The 18,759-nt window shown below is 34.4% G+C and overlaps 1 protein-coding gene across 1 annotated transcript in view; it reads right to left on the bottom strand.

The window, feature by feature from the left end:
- Window positions 1-1,490: 1,490 nt before the first annotated feature.
- The window catches only part of LOC127871870 (centrosomal protein of 128 kDa-like), a 33,108-nt gene continuing 15,839 nt past the window's right edge, over window positions 1,491-18,759 (bottom strand). Inside the window, exons 13-27 of the mRNA XM_052415135.1 lie at window positions 17,240-17,414; window positions 16,685-16,804; window positions 16,228-16,359; window positions 15,700-15,774; window positions 13,968-14,114; window positions 13,141-13,227; window positions 12,567-12,664; window positions 11,558-11,723; window positions 11,034-11,111; window positions 10,713-10,766; window positions 9,803-9,974; window positions 9,366-9,415; window positions 7,920-8,039; window positions 5,292-5,393; window positions 1,491-4,897 (exon numbers count right to left, since the gene is read on the bottom strand). Coding sequence (XP_052271095.1) covers window positions 4,661-4,897; window positions 5,292-5,393; window positions 7,920-8,039; window positions 9,366-9,415; window positions 9,803-9,974; window positions 10,713-10,766; window positions 11,034-11,111; window positions 11,558-11,723; window positions 12,567-12,664; window positions 13,141-13,227; window positions 13,968-14,114; window positions 15,700-15,774; window positions 16,228-16,359; window positions 16,685-16,804; window positions 17,240-17,414 — 1,813 coding nt within the window. The 3' untranslated portion in view covers window positions 1,491-4,660. The remainder of the gene's footprint in view (window positions 4,898-5,291; window positions 5,394-7,919; window positions 8,040-9,365; window positions 9,416-9,802; window positions 9,975-10,712; window positions 10,767-11,033; window positions 11,112-11,557; window positions 11,724-12,566; window positions 12,665-13,140; window positions 13,228-13,967; window positions 14,115-15,699; window positions 15,775-16,227; window positions 16,360-16,684; window positions 16,805-17,239; window positions 17,415-18,759) is intronic.

Raw genomic sequence — 18,759 nt, 5'->3', positions numbered from 1 at the left:
ATCTGTCAGACTTAACAAGTTAATAATGGATTGATGATGTTGGGCATTTGTGTGTACTGTACAGGTATATAGTTATGATGCACGTTTGTTGGTGTTTAGTAGAGAGATTTAACTTGTGACTCAACCTTTGGCAACATGGATTAAAATTACTCCACAATTGTATAATAAATTTCTTTTATTTGGTTATAAATTGTTTTCTTCATAAATAAAAGAATAGTCTAGTGGATGACCATATAACGCAGTGTTTGGTACTCTTGCTTCTCATTTACGTTTTCCCCACACACAAAAAAGTAAAATTAAAAAGCTGGAAAATTGCAGTTATAATTCGACTGTGTCAAAATGTGTGAGTCTCGTAATTAAATAAGACGGAGAGCATGGACACTCCAGATCCTCACATATTAAGGCCCCTGGCACAGAAAACCCACAAACTTTAAGCAAATCTGGCCCAGGTCACTTAACATGTTCATGATATAAAAACATTTTTTTTCTATGATCACGAGAGAAATAAAATCGATATTCAATCGAATCCAACAAATGTTCTTTTTATTTTATGCTTTTTCACCGTTTATTTTTTATTGTAAATGAGTTTAACTGGATAATTTCGCTGGATTTATGACGTTATTTCGTTGAAAAAAATGACATCATTTTACAGTCAAACAGTGAAAAATAACGTTATTTTTCACTGTTATTTTTCACTGTTTAAAACAGTGAAAAACCAGCTTTATTTCACTGATATTTCTCTATAAACCACCGGAAAGCATAAAATAAATTTAAATAATGGTTACATTCATGTTTGTTGTCAAATCTTGATGCATAGTTAATATCACTTATTCCCAAAGTCAATAATTAGACCTCCCTCCGAAATCCATTGTTTGAAGTAGAATGAAGCAACTTAAATATGAATGTTAATATGGCAAGATTTGTTTACAGGGCAATAACTCAGAACATTGTGATGGCTTGTATGACTCCACATGCTAATTGTCCACTACACTACTGCCCTCTGAGCTTTAAACTGAGGGTCTAAGCTGGACCTTGTGTTCTGTACAAATAGTGTTATGTTTCAAATGGTAAATGCATGTGTTTATTGTTTATAGTCTGATTATGATACTAGATTCATCTTCAATTGACTTTGACATTTACCCCCCCCCCCCTCCCCCCGATCACTGGGCTATAAGTGGGATTCACACATGAAAACAACTAGAGTTATGGTTCTTGCACTTTGAATAGTTATTTTGATGCTAAATGTATATTTTTAATCATATAATACACATTTGGTGTTTCATCTTTATAATTTTTTTATTCCACAAATTTAGAAGTAAATGAGATATGTTCCATACAATGAAATCAAACAATGGGCAATAAATCCACTCTCGAATACACTCTCAATGAATGTTCTATTTTTTTTATCTCTGCATAAATGGAGTTTATAGAAATGTTTTACTATTTTCCATTTTTTTATTTATAATTAAGTGACAACAAATACACACACATACAGAAGACAATTTATTCAGTAATTCTAGCAAGAAATTATTGTTGAAAATGATATATTGTATATAAAATTACAGTACATTTTAAATAAAATACTGTGTAACTTTATACAAGTGTTTTCACTAAATTTACATACGCCTGATTAGAAAACACAACAATAAATAAATAGACACAAAAAGGTAAACTACAAAACAAAATGACGGCTTATTGTTACTTCTAGCGTGGATTATGATGCAATACTCGATAATGACCAAGTTCTAAGTATTATCATAAATATAAATAAGTCGAATGTTAAAGAAGGGCGTTCAATTGGAAGTATGCTCACATATTTACATTTCTCTTGATTTTATAGTAAGTTATGTTAAGTAAACTGCAGATTATTTTAGATTGCTGCAGGCTGCATAGAGACTTTTAAGTATAAAGACATATTTTTTTTACAAGTGTGAGGTCTTTCTTTTGTTTTAGATGTAGATTTTTATTTTTCTTGTGATTTATCTGCTATTGGAAGTCTGGTAGCCCAAAAGACAATTCTAGGAACAACAACAAAATAATCAACATTCATAAACAAATGGACTGAAAGATTTTTTTAGAACCTTAACCAAAAAGACATGTGTCCATAGGGGACGGATAACCCCACATTCCACTGTTGTCTGAAAATTCCACTTATGTCACAAACAAGCTGGCCAAATGCGACTTTAGATCTCTAAGTGTAACCTTAGAGGGAATGAGTCTGTTGATACATGTGAGACACAATGTCCTCACAGGGTCATTTGAGGTAAGTTGATTTCACCTTTAAACTCTAAGTAAGAACTTCACCTTTGAAATCATGAGACACGTGCTATGTGCAACAAGTGGTCTTACATGTATAATGGATGCATTATTAAGCTGTTTTATGACCTTTGACCTCTTAGTGTGACCCTGACCTTGACAAGTTACCTTACAATCCATCAATGTATGGCAATTAAGGCTCAGACTGGCAACATTTCTCACAGGTGCATACAAAGGTACAGACAGGCAGACGGACAGATCAACTGCTATATGCCGACCTCTTTAAGAGGGGTACACGGGGGAATAAACATATATATACAAAATCTATCGTTACAAAACATTTCTACTGCAAGCAAAATTTGTTACATTTAATGAGCAACTTAAAGTTAAATTTGACGAGTAATTAGAATACAAGTTAGAAGGGCTTATGTCCTGAGCCCATATTAACAAAATCCTTAATAAAAACTTACGTACATTTCTTTGTATTTGGTTGCTTTTGTGTACAAGTCTTACTTAAAATAAAAAAACTTAAATACTAGTCAGATGTTTTCACTTTGCATTAAAATAATACATTTCAACCTACATACAAATATTTAGAAAAAAAGTTAAAGGTCATGAAATTGTCTTCATTTAGTTTAAAAATATTTATTGTCTTCATTTGAACATATAAATAAAAATAGTATGGTAGATCTAAGACAAAATGAGATAATCCACATCAATTCACACTCAGGAAACAATAACTCAGATCTACAAGCTTGTTTTTGAATTCATCTTTATTTTAGCACACAGTTGATATTTCTAACAACCATATATTACAAAAAAACTCGCACAATTCATATTACAAGTGATTTACAATGAGCCATTCAAATAATAGTATGATCACAGTCTATATACATTTATGTTTCAAAACATTCAAAATACTGAAATATCACAGTCTTTGCATATTAATTAATGAAACACATGCTGTGTTGTAACGGGTGTCAGTCTTGAAATTTAAAGATCCTTCACATGTTTAATTCGTTTGTACGGTAAATTTATCTTGTTCCTGAATAATGCAGCTTGGCATGGAAGATAAAATTTAATTTCATTAAAAACAACTTCACCTCAAAACAAGGGATTTCTCTTACGCATGAGAAATGTTTACTTACATAACTGCTAAAAATAAGAGAATTAAAAAAAACTATTTCAGCAAAAGCTGATTTGTATAGACTTAATAAAAATTATAACATGTACAAAACCAACCCTCTATGATTAATAAAAGCAAATCATTAAATAAATAAAATCAGATCTTCCTAAAGTAATATTTCTTATTAAAAAAAAGACATAAATGTGAATTCTTAAACTTCTTGTTAGTACAAATAAAATAATATCAGATCATAACATGTAAAAGGACGGAACTTATTCTGTAAACATGGAATGTATGATACAAATTATAAAATCATAAAAAATACTGTTAATAATAAAAAAATATTTCAAAGTATCTCCCTTAGTAATGTGCAATTTATTTACATAAAAAACAACAACATGGAATTCACTTCAAATTTTGGACAGTGATTATAGTGAAAAAACAAGAACAACAGACAATATCAGAGCTAAAAAAATAGCACAAATCATATGATACTTCTCATATTTGCTATGAAAAAACATTTTCTTTATCATCTCTCCAATAACACTGCATGTACTTATTGAAATCTAACAAATGCACATAACAATGCAACATACATATATCCATAACAACTATCACTAACAAGAGGGCATGTAAGGCCATAAGTAGCTCACCTGAGAAACAAAGGAACTGACCTGTTCTGTGCAGCCCAAGATATCATTAGAACAAATGTTCTGACCAAGTGACATGAAGTTTGAACTATAAATGTGACTTATAGTGTTAACAAGGTTTTACTATAGCCATATAAGGAAAATGCCCCGGCCCCTGGTGGCAATGCTTTTCAACCAACCGGAACCATTTTCGAACTCGTTCAAGATATCATTGGTACAATTCTTCTTACCAAGTTTTATGAAGATCGGACAATAAATGTGGCTTTGAGAGTGTCAACAAGGTAAATGTGGACGCTGCACAACACACAACGCATGATGGACAAAAGGTGATTAAAAAAGCTTACCATGAGCACAAGTACAGTTAAAGGCTTTCTGTTTCTGATGAAATTGTACACAGAAATAAAACTGATTTTTCAAAATTTCAATCTTGCACAAAAAACACCTGCTACTTTAGTACTAGTATTTGTATTTTTCTTTGGACAAAAGATAAATACTTCAATACAAAACAACTATAGAAACATATCAAAAACTTCTACTACTAAATGCAGTACAACTTATTCATCAATTATATTTTAACATATTTAGCATGTCTTTTGGTAACACCCATATCTGTAAACTTCGTGACGAATCACAAATGGTTATCTTCAATAGATTTTCTTCGTGCAAATTTCCGTTCGAAATCTTCATCGGACATTTGCATAGGTGCTACAGAGTCATTTTGACCTTTTGGCAGGCGGGAGGGTGGGGTTTGAGATCGCCTGTGCGGGCTTTTGGAAGGTGTGGCGATACGCACTCGATTGTTTTTGGTTCGTTGTCTGCCTGGAGATTTCTTCATGTTGTCAATGTTTCTTTCCAATTCTACAACCTGTAATTGATAGTCATTGTTCAGTGAAGTGTAGAAAAGGTATCAGAAAATTATATTTCCATTTTTTTCCAATAATAACAAAACTGAAACCAGCATGCAAAACCAGAACAAGCCAAACATATTAATACAAATGTCAAAACAGTAGAGCCACAACTGAGATCTTCAATCAAAATATGTTGTAGAAATAATGGAAATATATCTAATTAGACAAACAAAAATATTGTACATATATATATATTTTATAGCATTGTATGATATGTCAACTTGAAAATGAAGAAACAGTTGCAATCACAGAAGAAACATAGCATCATGTATAAATATGAAATAACCTAACACTGACCAGACCATGAAACACATCACCCACTATCCCAGTGATACCACCAGGCCTGCTTACCTGCTGATGGTTGAGGTTGGCCACCTTGATCTCGTTCTGCAGGGCCCTCATAGTGTCCTGTAGCCTCAGGTAGCGCTCCTCAATCCGCGCACGCTCCTTGTCCTGATTTATATAAAATGTTTGTAAATTTCGAAGTTCTTTCTGCGTCTGGGGCTGCATTATGTGAGGAACCAAAGTGTGTCCCAGCATTCCTACTTAATTTCATTACTATACTCAGGGAAGTTGGGATTTTTAAAATATTATAACTGCAATTTCTAGCTCTTCAGTTTTTACTAAAAAAGATATTCAATTTTGATGTGGTATATTGCTGTAGGAGGAAACAGTAGAAGCTGAAGGGAAACCCACCTATCTGTATAGAGATCACCAAACAAGGTCATATGTGCAGGAAGTGAGGTTTGAACTGAACTGCCTAAGTAAAAGTATGTGTACAGCAAAAATCAGACAGCAAAAAGTATGCACATTAACCCATTTATGCCTAGTGGACTCTCCCATCCTTCTCAATTGGATCAATTTATTTCCAAAATTAGAGATGTCTAGTATATTTATTTCTATATTTAGAATATTTCTTACAGAAATTCCTTTAAGCAAACAGCGTAGACCCAGATGAGACGCCGCATCATGTGGTGTCTCATCTGGGTCTACGCTGTTTGCCAAGGCCTTTTTTCTGGACGCTAGGCATAAATGGGTTAATAAAAAAATCTGATAATAAATATTGCATACATTATTCAACAGTTGAATTTGGAAGGCTGCAATTATGCTTCACATAAAATAATGATTTGGAAGTCCAATATCTGTTATAAATTGTACTGTACATAAATAGCCATTAAGATCATTTGAGCCTCATTTGGGAAAACTGGGCTTAACAGATGTGCATAAAGGGTCTTCCTTGATAAGTATGTGCAGTCTGCGGAGCTCATTTGGGAAAACTGGGCTTAACGCATGTGCATAAAGTGTCGTCCCTGTGCAGTCTGCAGAGATTTATCAGAGACAACACTTTCCACTTTGACTTGATTTTTGTTTGGAAGAGGCTTTACACAAACAAGGGCTGTTTGTAAAACATGCATGCCCCCCATATGGGCTCTAAGTTGTAGTGACAGCCATTTTGTAAATATGTTTTTTGTCACTGTGACCTTGACCTTTGACCTAGTGACCTGAAAATCAATAGGGGTCATCTGCGAGTCATGATCAATGTACCTATCAAGTTTCATGATCCTAGCCATAAGCTTTCCTGAGTTACCATCAGGAAACCATTTTACTATTTCGGGTCACTGTGACCTTGACCTTTGACCTAGTGACCTGAAATTCAATAGGGGTCATCTGCCAGTCATGATCAATGTACCTATCAAGTTTCATGATCCTAGGCATACCGGTAAGCGTTCTTGAGTTATCATCCGGAAACCATTTTACTATTTCGGGTCACCGTGACCTTGACCTTTGACCTAGTGACCTGAAAATCAATAGGGGTCATCTGCTAGTCATGATCAATCTACCTATCAAGTTTCATGATCCTAGGCATAAGGGTTCTTGAATTATCATCCGGAAACCATTTTACTATTTCGGGTCACCGTGACCTTGACCTTTGACCTAGTGACCTGAAAATCAATAGGGGTCATCTGCTAGTCATGATCAATCTACCTATGAAGTTTCATGATCCTAGGCATAAGCGTTCTTGAATTATCATCCGGAAACCATTTTACTATTTCGGGTCACAGTGACCTTGACCTTTGACCTAGTGACCTCAAAATCAATAGGGGTCATCTGTGAGTCATGATCAATGTACCTATGAAGTTTCATGATCCTAGGCCTAAGCGTTCTTGAGTTATCGTCTGACAACCACCTGGTGGACGGACAGACCGACCGACAGACCGACCGACAGACCGACATGAGCAAAGCAATATACCCCCTCTTCTTCGAAGGGGGGCATAAAAATTCCATAAAAGCTGAAAGTGTCATCCCTTATTTACCTTTTCAGACTGCACAGGCTTATCAGGATGAAACTTTAGGAACGTCCATTAGGCCCAGTGTTCCCAGAAGGCTGTTCATTGATGTTATTTTTATAAGAAACTTCAGAAAGAAGTCTATTTAGTAATCATACTATTTGATGAAAGGGAAGCAACTACACCAGTTCCCATACACTTTTACTGCTTAAAAATGCCATAATTTATCATGAACTGTATATTTATTGAAATGAGAAAGAGCATTTCCAGCAAACGCTTGTGCAAAATCCATAGAACAATAATAAAACAAGAACTTGACACAGTAGTTATGAACAACCCCCCACAAACACACATCTCACCACTGCTGCGTGAAGTAGTACACATGAAGCAAATTGTAAAAATTAAAACACCCAAGGTTTGCCAGTTTTTACCCCAGGCACAATGTTACGTAGTAAAATAATAAACCTTTCGTCCTTTTTCTTATAGTTTTTTTGTTACGTAAGTCTATATAGATAATTTTACCCCAGGGTCATAATTATATGAACTAAATAATGGGCAAATATAATATATCTGGGGGGTGTAGTTTCAGACATAACACTACAGACTTTTGCTTATAAAGTCAATAATAAATGAGAATAAACTTCAATAAGCTTGGCAGTATTTTTCCTAAAACAAAGGCATTAACACTTACCCTACTGCTTTCAATGTTGGTTATGATTTGATGCTTCTCTATTTCATGAAATAGCATTTTCTGTTCTGATTCTCGGATCTTCCGCACTTCCAACTCGTCTGTCAGGTCCAGAATGTGATCCTGAAAGCAAACAAAGGTTGCCATATATGATGGAAGTGGGCTCTTATCTGTGCTTATGATCAATAACATTAATGATATTTAATTACAGTTTCACAGCTAAGTAAAAAAATAAATAGTGTAGGACAAAACCTTGAAGAGACTTTGAATTTAAAACATTTTTTTTCAAGAATCACTTTGTCTTGTTTATAAAATGTTCTTTTATTTAAATTTTCATTGTTCATAATTTTAACAATATATGGTAGTCAAATGTACACTATTTCAATTACTTCTTAATAATACCCATTGAATTTTATATTTATTTATTATAAAAATACGCAGAAAAATAAAGAACACTTCCACTTTGTATTCCTAAAAAATAATTAAAATACAATTACAAACATGACATAAAATGAAATGTAGACAGTTGCTGATTTGTATCATTTAAGCTACAAATGAGAAAGTTTCAAATAAAACCATAATCCTGAATACTACAAAATCTGTACCAGTAATTCACAGGGACACAGACAATACCACAAGTAAACATACAACATTTATTGTCAGTTATCAGAATTCCCACAGCAAAGTTTGCTACATACATTTACAGAAGTCCACACATTATTACAAATTACAGACAAGAGCTGTTACAATACACCAGGCTCAACCACTCTTCAGCTTTGCTAGTATAATTTACATTTTCTGTCAGTAACTGATACCCAATGATCACCAAGACTTGTTTAAGTTATGCAATATATGTAAACCTAACGCTGAAAATTTAAAAATCAAAACAAGAATTGGGACCATTACAGGGTTTTGAAACTTGGTAAGTGACCTCACTAAATGACTATGAATATGTTGCAGATTAACCTTAACTGAATGACAAAACCAACATTTGGGTGAGCAACATAGCTATTCTGTTAATAGTCCAGCTAAAAAACATACAATCTAAGCTAACATTCAACTTAAAACAGTTCTCACTTTTTCTTTTAGTTCTTTGTTGTAATTGCGAAAATACTGTAAATAAAACAATTACTCCAATTTGTAATGTACAAGGTATACCAAACAATATTTTTTATTCTCCATCTGACTCTATTGAAAGCAGATGCATCCATATCAAGTACCAGACTAGATCAGAATTATGACGGCTATGACAACAGACATACAGTTTTGGTTCACACACAAAAGACAAAGAACACCGATTCAAAGAAGATACATTAGATATTGAATTGAAGATGAAAAGTGCCCATCAGACCTTGTGTCCACAAGAAAGTGACCATCTACATGTTTTTTTATTGTACTGTTCATAAAATTGGGTTTGAAAAGCCAAAGTAAGCCAACTAAGATACACACCTCAAGAACTTCAACAGCTTGGAGGTTTTCTATTTCTCGTTGGGCCAACTCTGAAACAACAACAAATAAATATTATACAGCTTCAATCAGTTTTTACTAAAAAATATTTAATATGATTTACCATAAATAATTTTAGACACACATGTAATGTTCAAGCAAGAATTTGTTCAATAAATTGGATAAAAGCTTCGATACCCCTATGCTTGGGAATACAATGTGTTCAAACATTTGCCTACTCTAAGGTAAGCCCTTCATGATGAAAAGCATGTTCAATTACCTTAAAAATAACTGTTTAACTTACTTAAGTCTAAAACTACAGATCATTGCAATATAAGACCAAAATGTATCAGTCAATAAACAAATATCCAAAATCTTATGTTCAGAGCAGTGTTACAAAAAATGTGACGGTAAACAACGTTTGATAGTCAATTGTGCACCTTGTTTAGCTGCCGCCAACTCATCGAGTACTTCCTCTCTGCGCGCTAGCTCTGTGAGAAGGAACTTCCTGTCGCTCTCATTGGCTGTGAGCGCATCACGGATGTCCTTGCGCAGTTTTTGCTCATACTTGATCTTCTCACGTACCTGGTTACGCAGCCACTTCATCTTGATCTGAGGGCAGAACGAGTTGAATACAGTAAAATGAATGAATTTATAAATTTTCTTGGAAAACGGGGATTACTCCATGTGGGTCAAGTGTTGTCCCAAATAAGCCACACTCTATCCACATGCATTTCGTCCAGATTTCACAGAATTAGGCTCAAACGATAAAATAAATGGTAGTTTCTTGCATCAGTCTGAATAAGTTAGGTAAGGTCTAATCAGTTAGGTAAGAAAGGGATTTAGGATGTTCATTGTTACAAAAATAATGCAAATGAATTGCTTACTCTTAAAAAGAAATACTTTTTGTCCAGAACAAGATCCTGGACCAGAATAATCGGTTAACAATATAAATCCAATTTTTAACACAGTTTATTTTGTAAATTTATATTCACTTTTTTTTCGAGGTCAAGTTGGTTTTATAATATATTTTAGTTTGAGCAATTTTGCAAGGCATGATTGAATTATCCACTTTTTAAAATCGCCTTTAGAAAATTATATAATATGAATCTGTGTGTGATATTCTGATAGAAAAAAAACTAAGATGATACAAGTTTTTTTGTGACAGAAAATGTGCAATTGGAGATGTTCATATTATAGCATTAAATGTTTTTGACAGCAAAACATGCCGTTAAAAATATTTCCATGCACACCTTTCCAAATACTTGATGTTTTTATGACCAATCATATTAACTTCTTGAGGTTCAATATCACATATAACTAGATGTAAACAAAGTAAATAACACCTACCTTAATATCAGCAAGGAGATTTCCATTCAGAGCACCTTTCACAGAACTAACAATCTGAAATGTAAATTGTAATTGTTTATAATTTACTGATATCAAATACACAGCTATGGTACCAACATTTGAAAACCATAGTTTATTAAATGCAGGTAAAGGTTTAAACTATGGTATCTTCTTAACTTTTCTACATGAGATGCAGCAGTTTCACACTAATCCTTCTTAATTTAAAGCATATGAGGGCCACTCAATACAACACTTCTAATTACAAATCACAGGCACTAATTCTTAAAAAGTGCAAAATACCAACTTTGCAACATAACAAACCTTGAATTTCTCTATGCATCCAGTAGACATGACATCCATCAAGGCATCAACTTCAGAAATCATGTCTGAGGTAAAATTCTGAAGGAAAAAAACATGGTGTGAATAGTGGGATCAATAAATGTCACATTTTATACAAAAGTATTACAAAGATGAAATGAACAACTGTTAGCAGCAGATGTTAAACAAACATTACAGTTTTTTCCTCAGTGGTTAGTTTTGTTTGTTGTCACATTGAATTCAATCAAAGGCCTTAAATTATTTGCATCAATTGTTTCCTAATATCTTGTATTGGCATTTTGTCTTCAGTCTGCTTATCAGGGAAAACACTTTCCCCCAACATATTTTTTTTTCATTCAAAAGAGGCATCCTTTAAACAAAAAAATCTATAAACAGGAAAGTTTTGTGACAGATGAGCCTTTTTGGACTGCACATTCTAATCTGGGAAACACTTAACACATATGCATAAAGCCAAATTTTCATAGAATGAGGCTTAAACACTGGTAGGAATTCCCATACAACGATACCTCATATCTGCGTTCAATCTTCTTGAGCTCGCTGTTGAGGGTGAAGATCTCGTCCTCAAGTCGCTTAGCCTTGGAGATGTCACTCTCCGTAAGCTGCGTGTGCGTCTCAAACTCCTTCTTGGTGACCTCGAGGCGACTCAACAGCTTGTGGTTGTCCTCCTCCAGTCTGCAAATACACAGAACCATGTGTGTAAAGTGTCATACCAGATAAGCCTGTGCAGTCTGCACAGGCTAATCAAGGACGAGATTTTCTGCCTAGATTGGATTTTCATTAAGAGCTTTCCTTTACATGACAAATTCCATAAATGCAGAAAGTGTTGACCCTGATTAGCCTGTGTGGATTGCGTAGGCTTATCTGGGATGTAATTCTTGTTCCCCTTTCGTCTGGGAATTCATGGCCTAAACAAACTTTGAGTACTTCATGTAGTATTTTATTTCAGGAAAAATCTCAGACCAAAAAAGTTAATAAACAGGGTGTTGCCTTCAACAAACAAGAGATGTGTTTGTCAGAACCACAATGCTGCGCTGCTTAAATTTTTTTTTTGACCTTTGACCTTGAATGATGACCTTGACCTTTCACCACTCAAAATGTGCAGCTCCATGAGATACACATGCATGCCAAATATCAAGTTGCTACTTTCAATATAACAAAAGTTATTGCGAAAGTTTAACAAAGGTAAAAGTTTGAGACGGACGGACGGACAGACAGAGACAGACAGAGACAGACAGACAGACAGATACAATGACAGATACAATGACAGACAGACAGGCCAAAAACAATATACCCCCGATCATTTGATCCGGGGGCATAAAAAGTGGGATAACAGATGGACCAATTTTATGACAACTTCTTCTGATGAGTTAAAATGAGAGTAAGGAAGTAGAGTTGAGGTCATTGACTTCAGTAAGTCTTGAATTAACAGGACTTATTTTACACAGAGACTACAGTTTTCCACATTTTTATTGAATCCCTATATCGGGTAAATGAAAGAACCTTTTAGACCCTTACCTGTTCATTCCCTGCTGTAATATCTCAGCATCTTTTCTGTACTTCTCCTCATTTCGCTTGGAGATTTTAAGACTGGACTTGTCCTCCGACAATTCCATCTGAAATGCATCAAACAGTTGTATAATGGGACTGTCCCAATGAGGAAACATAAAATATAATGGATGAGAATGAAGATGTTTACAATCATTATGATGATAACATTTATTACAATTATTATAATGATGACTTTGATTATGATAACATTACATTGAAGATAACATTTTTAATGTTGATAAAAAAGATAAGGGTGATTCATGAAAAGAATGCTGATGATGTTAACAAACATAATGATTATGATGAAAATGTGCATCAGTCTTATAAAAATTGGCATGCTGCATTTGTGAAGTTTCGTCCAAGATTAGCATTGGCAGTCTGCACAGGCTGTTTAAGAACTGAGTTCCTATAAATGAAAACTTCCATAAAATCTTAGAGTCATCCTTCGCAAACACTTAACATGTGTGAATTAAGCCCAGTTTTTTAGAACGAGGCTAAACAATTTATCATGGAGAAGGATCTGAGGCTGTTTTCCCCGTACCTTGAGGGCCTGTATGGCGGCCTCATACTCAGCCTTGTCCTTCTTGAGTTTTCGCTGCAGGTCCTTCAACACGTGAGCTTCACGAACCTTTAACATAAATGTTTGACATACACTAGACTGTGTCAGACACCACATTATTGATTTGATTTTAAACAGAACTGACTTTCTTCATTTTCAAATTTAACCAAGTTGTCTTTTAAAGCTGCATTTGTTTGGTCTATCATATGATAAAATATATAATTTAAATGCTGTTGTTAATTTTGTTATTGTATCGTGACTTAAGAAAGACAAAATAAATCCAAACGCACATTTAAGTAAACATTTTAGACAAAATAAATCAAAATGCGCATTTTAATTAACATTTTCATAGACAGCAACAGTAAAACTTTTTAAATCATTCTGTAACTCCGCTTTACCCTGCCTGGTCAAAAAAAAAACCTCAAGTGACCCGTCCTGAATTGTACAGGCCTTGACTCAAATGAAAGACAAGCCAATGTAAAATTATAAATAAACATATAAGCCCAGAGCTGGGATAACTGGGCTTAATATAATTGTGTAAAAAGTCCTCCCAGATAAGAATGTGAATCCACACTTTCCGCCTAAACTGGATTTTGGTTTCAGAGAGACTTACTTTAAATGAACAATTCAATAAAAACGGAAAGTGTCCTTTCTGATGAGCCTGCACTGACTGCACAGGCTTATCTGTGATGACTCTTAAGGCACAGGTTTCACATGACAAGGTCCATCTAACTTCAGGGTTTCTCTTATTCAGACGTCTCTGAAATTTCATCATTTATATATACTATTCATTTAATCAGACATTGTACCTTTGCCTCGTTGAGCTCCCTTTTAAGGGTTTCCACGGCGATTCTGCTGTTCTCGCGCTCCTCATGCAGTTTGTTAGTAATCAGCTTGATTTCCTCCCGGGCGGCGCGCTCACGATGCTGGATTTCCATGTAGCTCTGACGCAGATCCTGCAGGGACATAAGTGTGAACATTGACCTTAATGTGAGGAGTTTAAAAACTGAAAATGTTTGCCTTGTATCTTGCCAAAATTACTGCTTATGTGATCTACTTAATTTTTGCTATAATTATTATATTTAATCATAATAATTGATAAAAACCTATATATATAATGTATTAAACTTGAGCTTTTAAAATATAGAACAATTTAATACAGAGACTCCATTAAAGATACAAATTCTCGGCTATAGATTCTTTTAGATTCTAATACCAACATAAATACATGTATAACGTATATAATCACTGAAAAACAATTAAATAAAGAAAACAACCACAGCAGAACACATTCACAACAGAATTGAAATTAATCATGATAACTCCAATCGCAAAAGTCATACTATGCTTAAAGTTTCAAAACATACATGCTAAAATTGATTAATCAGGATTAAGTAGACAAAGACAAACAAAATGAAATACATCGTGCTTAATTGTATATTAAGTACTTAATTCTGATCTGTATACTATAGATGCTATACAATGTATTCAGAATTCAATCTGTTTTCTATATACAGAATAGACTTTACTGTGCTATTTGGATGCATGCATGTGTGGTGAACCACTACCTTAAAAATAATAAACAAATTATGTATCAAAATAAAAATAAAGTCTTTCTCATTTAAAGTATACATTTTTATTCCTCCTTGGTGACAACTGAGTTATGACTCGATCAATTTGAGCCTCAATCTGGAAACACTGGGCTTAATGCATGTGCATAAAGTGTCATCCCAGATTAGCCTGTGCAGTCAGCACAGGCTAACATTTAATGGAAGTTTCTTCTAAACCAAAATCCAGTCTAAGCATTATACCCAGTTTTCACACAGCCAACCTCATATAGCAATCGGAAATGTGACCAAAAAGCAAACATGCAAATAAAAAGGAATAACAGCAGTTTCATTCTACGCTGGCATTCTAACTACATGTCCGCTGTTCAAGCATGACCTACCCAGATGCCATTCGTCTGAAATTGGGTTAATGCACACATAAATGTTACAAAGTGCTAAAAACTTGTTAGAAGTTCGATAAAATATAAAATAGTAAAATCATTGAGAAAGCATTGTGCAGTTTATTTGTTTTTTGCATAAGAAAAAGTGATGTTTTGACTACCATTTCTTTTGCTTAACATAACAACATAAAACAGTATTGTCAATTCATCAGTTCATGTTGTTTAAAATGTTAGCCAAAAAATATATATATATATATATATATATATAATTATTGAATGAATAAACAAAGATTTCAAACAAAAAAAAATCTTAAGAAAAAAAACACACTCTTATGAGCTGAAACAAATCCCCTTTAACTTAATAAATGTTTATCAAAAGATTTCAAGCAAAAAAAATAAGTAAAACAAACACTGAGAGGAGCTAAAATATAATTTGGTAGCCAAAAGGGAAAAATAACAAATCTAAATAAAAACAAACATACACAAGCTTTCTACATGATATCACTGTATAGAAAGGGTTAAAGCAAACAAAATAAAAATATGAAAAAAGATGTTCAATAATAAGGGGGTTACGGGGTTAGCAGGTGACCTACATGGATTTTCCCATTCGCCTCGGACAACTCCCCGGCTAATTGGCCCTTTGTAGCACTAAGTTCCTTTAACTCTTGCTGCAAAAAGCACATACACACTTTCCATAAAACACGTGACACCTACAGCCAAAGGGCGTGCTACCTTCACCACTTGTAGATGAATGTTGTCAATTTGGGTGGACTTTACTTTGTATTGTACCAAATAGACATTAGAAATCAGTAAATTTGAATCATTTTATCAAATGCAGGAGCCAGCAACACCGCGACTACGTGAAACACACAGCTATAAACATAATTCTTTTTAAGCTTTTGTTTAATACTGTATTCAAGATTATATAATGTTTTAAAACAATTAAAATTGACTTTCTCTTTTTTTATTCTAAATTCTGTCAGCCATAAACATTTTCCATATCAGATATTTCTTTTTATGTCAATTATCACTTTTCAACCATTAAAAACATAACTCATTATTTCTCATTCATAATCCATTTTCGGCCAATGACATTTCAGCCTAACTCTCGCACCCCGTACCTGCAGCTGTGCTGCCTGGTCCTGAGCCAGACAGTGTGCGGCCTCTACAGCAGACAGTCGGTCCTCCAGGCGGTTCTTGTCCTCTGTTACCTGGGCAATCCGCTGCTGTGCATTGTGGTAGTCGTTCTCCAGCTGGAGGTAGACAGAGATATACATGTTATTGGGACTTGCATTGGGAAAACAGGGTTTAATGCATTGGCAAATGTCGTCCCCAATTAGCCAGTGCAGACTGGGAAGACACTATGCTTTTGTGAGCGTTCAAAGAAAGTGCACAGGCTTATGTTGGACAACACTTTACATATTTTGGACAACACTTTAATATTATAAATTAAAAATGTACACACATTTTTCATTGAAACACTATGATATGACTTCTGGTTGTACAAGCAAGAAAACACTGCACAAATTAAAAAACTCCTGTATTTACAACATGACTTATTGAGACAATTAAGCTTACCCGATCAGAGACAGATCTAGTGTCTCTCAGTTCTCTGTCCAGATCCATTCGGAGGGACTTCAGTTCATTGATTTCAACGTCCTTCAGTCGGATCTGCTCATCCTGGGCTGCACGCACAGCCTACAAAGTGATTCCACTGCATGGTGACAATTTTGAAATATTTGTTTCACATGTTAAGAGTTAAATTAGAAACTTAGGAAATTGGCAGGAATAATGCTTTCATCAAGTCAAAATAAAAATGTCAATTCACAAATATTGAGTCTTGCATCGTTGACAATCTCATGCTTTTGCTGAATTTTATTTCGGGGTAAAACTAGAAAAAAGAGTTGTTACAATCAAACAGTTAAAGCCAGCTATCGGCCGTTTTTCTTCTTTTTTTTGTAAAAGTGACCTTGACCTTAATCTAACAAGAGATGTGTTCATCAGAAACACAATGCCCCCTATTGCGCCGCTTTGAATTTGTTTTGTAAGGTAAAGGGATACACAAATCAAAATATAAGATTTCACATTGGAGCTTTATCAACACCGGTTATGGACAGAGAGAAGTTCCCATACCAGTGCGTCCCCGAGCTCACGCCGCATGTTCTCAAGCTGAATGCCGTACGTGTGTCCCTGCTGACGTATCATCTCCATCTCCTTGATCAGCTGCTCGTTGCGCACCATCATCTGCTGGTTCCCGTGCTTGTGGCGGTCCAGTTCACGCTCCAACTGCTTTACCTTCAACTTCCACCTGGGGATCGGAAAAAAATCTGATTGGATTAATATGTCAATAGCATCGTTGTATATGCAGTAGCCATTATTTTTGTATATTGCTTTTAATACACATGAAAATATGGTAAAATGGTTAGTACTGTACATAAAAATCAGCTGTTGGTACACGATTTGGAATTGTAAATACTAGACATTAAAAGAGCTATTGGTACACAATTAAGAATTGTAAATACTAGACATTTAAACAGCTGTTGGTACACAATTAAGAATTGTAAATACTAGACATTTAAACAGCTGTTGGTACACAATTAAGAATTGTAAATACTAGACATTTAAACAGCTGTTGGTACACAATTAAGAATTGTAAATACTAGACATTAAAACAGCTGTTGGTACACAATTATGAATTGTAAATACTAGACATTAAAACAGCTGTTGGTACACAATTAAGAATTGTAAATACTAGACATGAAAACAGATGTTAGTACACAATTAAGAATTGTAAATACTAGACATTAAAAGAGCTATTGGTACACAATTAAGAATTGTAAATACTAGACATTTAAACAGCTGTTGGTACACAATTAAGAATTGTAAATACTAGACATTAAAACAGCTGTTGGTACACAATTATGAATTGTAAATACTAGACATTAAAACAGCTGTTGGTACACAATTAAGAATTGTAAATACTAGACATGAAAACAGCTGTTAGTACACAATTAAGAATTGTAAATACTAGATATTAAAACAGCTGTTGGTACACAATTAAGAATTGTAAATACTAGACATTAAAATAGCTGTTGGTACAAAATTTTGGGTCACAGCGCTGAAAATAGCTTGATCTCTCCATATGAACACAACTTTCTATACCTTCATTAAAAACAAAACAACAACAAAACCAGTTCCAAACTAGAGCTTTGTCACAGACGTGACGAATACCCCCACCTGCTGCATTGACACATAATATTTTGCATGTCGTCTTCACAAAAAACAGTGGACAACATGCTCAATTTTTAAAACACACTAAGTGACCCCTTGACCTAGTTTTTTTTCCCAGAAAGGCCCATGTTATAACTTGGCCTTACGTTCATCTCCATAAAACTTCTGACCAAGTTTGGTGAAGATCGGATGTAAACTACTTGAATTAGAAAGCGGACACCATGCTGAATGTTAAAAAAACGCACTAAGTGACCCAGTGACCTAGTTTTAGGCCCGGAATGGCCCATGTTCAAACTTGTCCTAGAGATCATTTAGATAAAACTTATGACCAAGTTTGATGAGGATTGGATGAAAACTACTTGAATTAGAGAGCGGACAACATGGTGAGCTTTAAAACGCACTAAGATCCCCCGTGACCTAGT

Source organism: Dreissena polymorpha, chromosome 3, assembly GCF_020536995.1.
Source record: "Dreissena polymorpha isolate Duluth1 chromosome 3, UMN_Dpol_1.0, whole genome shotgun sequence".
In the NCBI taxonomy this organism is placed as follows: domain Eukaryota; kingdom Metazoa; phylum Mollusca; class Bivalvia; order Myida; family Dreissenidae; genus Dreissena; species Dreissena polymorpha.
Note: the sequence above shows the minus strand (reverse complement) of the source record. Positions and strands in the feature narration are given on the sequence as shown.